Raw genomic sequence first — 5,374 nt, 5'->3', positions numbered from 1 at the left:
AAAAAAAAAAAAGCCATTTTAACTGGGATGAGATGATAATATTTCATGGAGTCTTTATTTGCATTTCTCTGATGATCAATGATGTTGAATGCCTTTTCATGTGCTTGTTTGTCTTGTATGTCTTCTTGTTTTATGTGCTTGTTTGTCTTGTATGTCTTCTTTTGAGAAATGTCTGTTCAAATCTTTTGCCCATTTTTCATTGGATTATTAATTTTTTTTTCTTTAGAGTTGTTTGAGCTGATTATATTTTCTGGTTATCATACCTTGTCAGATGGGTAGTTTGCAAATATGTTCTTCCAATCTGTGGATTGTCTCTTTAATTTGTTGATTGTTTCCTGTGCTATGCAGAAGTTTTTGGTTTGTTTGTTTGTTTGCTTGTTTTTTGACGGAGTCTTGCTCTGTCGCCAGGCTGGAGTGCAGTGGCACCATCTCTGCTCACCGCAACCTGCACCTCCTGGGTTCAAGCAATTCTCCTGCCTCAGCCTCCTGAGTAGCTGGGACTACAGGCGCGCGCCAACAGCCCAGCTAATTTTTGTATTTTTCGTAGAAACGGGGTTTCACCATGTTGGCCAGGATGGTCTTGGTCTCTTGACCGAGATCTGCCCGCCTCGGCCTCCCAAAGTGCTGGGATTACAGGCTTGAGCCACCGCGCCCAGCCATTTTTTGTGTTTTTAATACAGATGGGGTTTCACCATGCTGGCCAGGCTGGTTTCAAACTTATGATCCACCTGCCACGGCCTCCCAAAGTGCTGGGATTACAGGTGTGAGCCACTGCGCCCAGACAGCAGTAAGTTTCATATTGTGATGTGGGCGTGGGTGTTGCAGGTTGGCTTGCTGAAAGTTTTGGTAGGGGGAAGTTTATATTGTGAAACACAACCTAATCGAATGTTGCACGTAGAGGTGGAAAGTCCTTCGGCTTCTCTCCAGCAGCACTTTCCCACAGGACCTCTTTCTCCACGGCCTTCAACCTCCTGTCATGTTGCTTGGACTCCTCTCTCTTCTTAGGACTTAACTCACATCTCCCCCCTCTGCCCTTTTTTGGGGCTCCCATCTCATTCTCCACAGAATCCTTTTTCTTGTCCTAATTTTGCTCTCCTTTCCCCACCAAGCTGCAGCCTGTCTATGCCTGCCTAAATAACCACTAATATCTCTCTTCAAATGGAGAATGATTCTACATGGCATCTCAGCCTTTTTTTTTTTTTTTTTTTTGAGACGGAGTCTCGCTCTGTCACCCAGGCTGGAGTGCGGTGGCACCATCTCGGCTCACTGCAACCTCTGCCTCCTGGGTTCACATCATTCTCCTGCCTCAGCCTCCCAAGTAGCTGGGACTACAGGCACCCGCCACCACGCCTGGCTTATTTTTTGTATTTTTAGTAGAGACGGGGTTTCACCATGTTAGCCAGGATGGTCTCCATATCCTGACCTCGTGATCCACCTGCCTTGGCCTCTCAAAGTGCTGGGATTACAGACGTGAGCCACCGCGCCCGGCCCAGTCTCAGCCTTTTGTTCGAACACTGGGGGACTGCCAAAGCCTTTGAAAAATTAGTCTTACCATTGATGATTTTCAACTTTCCTAAATAGGTGTTTCTTGAGCTTCAGCTGAGTTCCATTGTCATACTTAGTTATTAGTGATCTGTTGATAATCTTCAAAATGGATAAAACCTTTTTAGGTCACAGGTAGTCTACTCACAAGTGTGTACAGCGGTGCCTGATAGCCTAAGTTCAAAGCCCGCTTCCTTAGTGGTAAAATAGGGATGACATAGGTACCAACCATTAGAATTGCAACCATTTGGCTTAGTAAGGGCTCCCTACATGAGCTGACAAGGAGGACAGTGATGGTGGCACTGAATTTGCATCCATGGCAGATGTTACAAGCAATCAAATTTATCTCATTCTTTCTATTGATTGTGTTATTTTTTATTTTTTATTTATTTATTTATTTATTTTTTTGAGACGGAGTCTCGCTCTGTCGCCCAGGCTGGAGTGCAGTGGCCAGATCTCAGCTCACTGCAAACTCCGCCTCCCGGGTTTACGCCATTCTCCTGCCTCAGCCTCCCGAGTAGCTGGGACTACAGGCGCCCGCCACCTCGCCCGGCTAGTTTTTTGTATTTTTTTAGTAGAGACAGGGTTTCACCGTGTTAGCCAGGATGGTCTCGATCTCCTGACCTCGTGATCCGCCCCCCTCGGCCTCCCAAAGTGCTGGGATTACAGGCTTGAGACACCGCGCCCGGCCAATATATATGTATTTTTTAAGCAGTTGTTCAGAGCAACATCCAAATGAAGTCTACGCTTTGCATTTGGTAGATATATCTCTCAAGTTTCTTTTAATCTGTAACCCTCTCCCCTTTCTGTCCTTGCAGTTTGTTTATTGGAAAACCAGATTATTGAAAATTTCTCATGTTCTGGCTTCTCTCGTTTAAAATGTCCCTCTTCCCCCTGTATTTCAGGCAGGCTGGTCATGAGATTACGGATCTTGAACAGATTGAGGTTTGACCAAGTGTTACTATTTATTTAGCTTCAGTATGCAAAGCTTGGTTTCTGACTCTTTCTTGTTTATTTTTCTAGCCCTAGGTGATGGCATTGCTCCTCCACAGAAAGTTCTTTTCCCATCTGAGAAGATTTGTCTTAAGTGGCAGCAAAATCATAGAGTTGGAGCTGGGCTCCAGAATTTGGGCAATACCTGTTTTGCCAATGCAGCACTGCAGTGTTTAACTTACACACCACCTCTCGCCAATTACATGCTCTCACATGAACACTCTAAAACATGTAAGTATTCTGTGTTGTGTTTGTAGTGTTGTGGTATGCTAACCTACTTTCATTTTTTCCTCTGAAATGAAAGTGAAGAGTGCTATGATTACTAAGAAGTTGGTTTATTCTTTTAGAAACCAAGGAGGAGAACTCATTATTGGTATTCAGGTTGCTTAAAAAACATTTTGCACCTAATTGGACCTGTGAAGGTATTTAAAAAGGAACATTTTATCAGCTTTTGGCATTTCTGAACTCCTTGTTGGTTTTCTACACTTACTGAAAAAAAGTGGCAGAAATATCTGACATTAGCTGGGCTCACACCTGTAATCTCAGCACTTTGAGAGACCAAGGAGAGAGGATCACTCGAGCCCAAGAGTTGGAGACAAACCTGGACAACATAGTGAGACCCCCTCTCTACTAAAAAAAAAAAAAAAAAAAAATTAAGTCTAGTGTGGCAGCACACACCTGTGGTCCCAGCTACTCAGGAGGCTGAGGCAGGAAGGTCACCTGAGTCTGGAAGGTTGAGACTGCAGTGAGCTGTGATTGTACTGCTGTACTTTTCAGCCTGGGCAACAGAAAGAGACCCTGTCTCAACAACAGCAACAACAAAAGTCGGATGCCAGCAGCTTGGGACAAGCAGAGTTAAGAAATCCTGCCTCTCCTGGCATTTATACCATGTTGGAAGGCTCGATTCATTTACAGGCTTGTAAGCCTTAGAGAAGAGGGAGTTTCTCGCCACTGCCCCCAACCTCCTGGAATTCAGACTAGACTTTCCCTTTAGCATTTGAGAACCTCATCTTCAACCTACATGGCAGGAAATCAGTTAAAACTTATTAAAATGTCTTTAATTAGATGGAAGCCAACTCAGTGGTTGACTATCAACCTTCAGGATTTGGAACATCCGTTTTTGAGGTTTTTGGCCTTCTCCATATGTTGTAAATATCCTTCATTCTTTATAAATGCAGTCTCCCTGTTCTTTGATCTAAATTAATGACTCAGATTCATGTGTGTATGTTCTGGTGCTATTCATTAGTTACTAGGATTAAAGAAAAAAAAAATCCTTGGTTTCTTTTGAATGGTTCTTTACTTAATGGAGAATATAAATTGGTTCTTTTAAAACTGATTTTTTTTTTTCCTCCAAAGAGCCAAGTAATGCTTGTAAAGAATTTGGAAAGTACAGAAAATTTAAAGAAACCAAAGAAAATCACCTAGAATCTCACCACCTACCTAGAGGTGTTTGTTATGCCAAGGGGTTTTAAATTACAGAATGAACGTTCTGTTTGCCCTCATCTTCTCTCTTTCTAAGTCCATAATTCATTCCCCACAGACAGCTTTCCTATCACTTTTGCGCTTAATGAAAGTAGGGTGTGGATGAAAACCCAGCACTAGCACCTGGACAGCAAGAGAGAGGACCAAGACAAAATTCAGAAGCTCCCGGTGTCCAGAATTAGGTGCCTATCTTTTATGCTACTGGTAGTTTTTGCGCTTGCTTCCTCCATCCCTTTCTCCCTCCCTCCCTCCCTCCCTCCCTCTCTTTCTGTCTCTCTTTTCCCAGCTTTACTGAGGTGTGATTGATATATATCAAATTACACATATTTAAAATATATAATTTGATGAATTTTGACATCTGTATACACCCATGGAACTAGCATCAAGATCAAGATAATGAACATGTTCATAACCCTCAAAAGTTCCCTGATTCCCCTTTGAAATCACCCTTTCCATCCTTTCCCCACCCTCATCCACTCCTGCTAGGCAACTACTGATCTGCTTTCCGTCACTAGAGATGAATTAGTTTATATTTTCTAGAATGTTGCTTATGTGGAATTGTACAGTATATGTTCTTATATTATCTTGCTTCCTTCACTCAGCATAATTCCTTCAACATTATTCCATTTGTGCCATGTAGCATCACTTCATCGTATTGTTGAGCAGGATTCCATTTTATGACTAGATCACAGTTTGTTTCTCCATTCGTCTATTGATGGGCATCTGGGTCATTTTTCACTTTGTGCCATTACAAATTAAACTGCTATGAACGTTTGCAAACAAGCCTTTGTTAGGACATATTTTCATTTCTCTTAGGTAAATATCTAGGTGTAAAATGGCTTGGTCCTGGGGCGGGTGTGTACTTTAACATTTTAAGAGACTTCCAAACTTTCCAAAAGGGATTGCAGTGTTTTATAGTCCCACCCCTGGTGAATGACGCTTCCATTTGCTCCACATCCTTCCCAATACTTGGGGTGGTCAGTGTTCTTCAGTTTTAACCATCTCCATAGGTGTGTAGTGTGGTAATATTTTGTTGGGGTTTTAATTTGTACTTTCATAATGAATAATGCTGAACCTCTTTTTTGTTTTGTTTTTGTTTTTGAACATCTTTTCATGTGGTTATTTGCCATCTGTATATTTCCTTTGCTAAAAATGCCTGTTGAAATCTTTTGCCCATTTGAAAACTGGTGGTTTTCTTATTGTTGAGCTTAGAGAGTTCTTTATATATTCTCGATATAAGTCTTTTATTATATAGGCTAGGATTTGTCTTTTGATTCTTTTCCGCGTCTTTTAAATAGTGCATTTTTTGTTTTGGGAAATTTCATTTCTTTTTTTTTTTTTTTTTTTTTTTTTTTTT

The 5,374-nt window shown here is 41.7% G+C and overlaps 1 protein-coding gene across 1 annotated transcript in view; it reads left to right on the top strand.

Moving 5' to 3' along the window:
- USP42 (ubiquitin specific peptidase 42) overlaps window positions 1-5,374 on the top strand; it is a 50,159-nt gene that overhangs the window by 1,502 nt on the left and 43,283 nt on the right. Inside the window, 1 exon segment of the mRNA XM_017864774.1 lies at window positions 2,566-2,766. Coding sequence (XP_017720263.1) covers window positions 2,566-2,766 — 201 coding nt within the window.

The sequence above is a fragment of the Rhinopithecus bieti genome, unplaced genomic scaffold (genome assembly GCF_001698545.2).
Source record: "Rhinopithecus bieti isolate Rb0 unplaced genomic scaffold, ASM169854v2 scaffold_77662, whole genome shotgun sequence".
In the NCBI taxonomy this organism is placed as follows: domain Eukaryota; kingdom Metazoa; phylum Chordata; class Mammalia; order Primates; family Cercopithecidae; genus Rhinopithecus; species Rhinopithecus bieti.
Note: the sequence above shows the minus strand (reverse complement) of the source record. Positions and strands in the feature narration are given on the sequence as shown.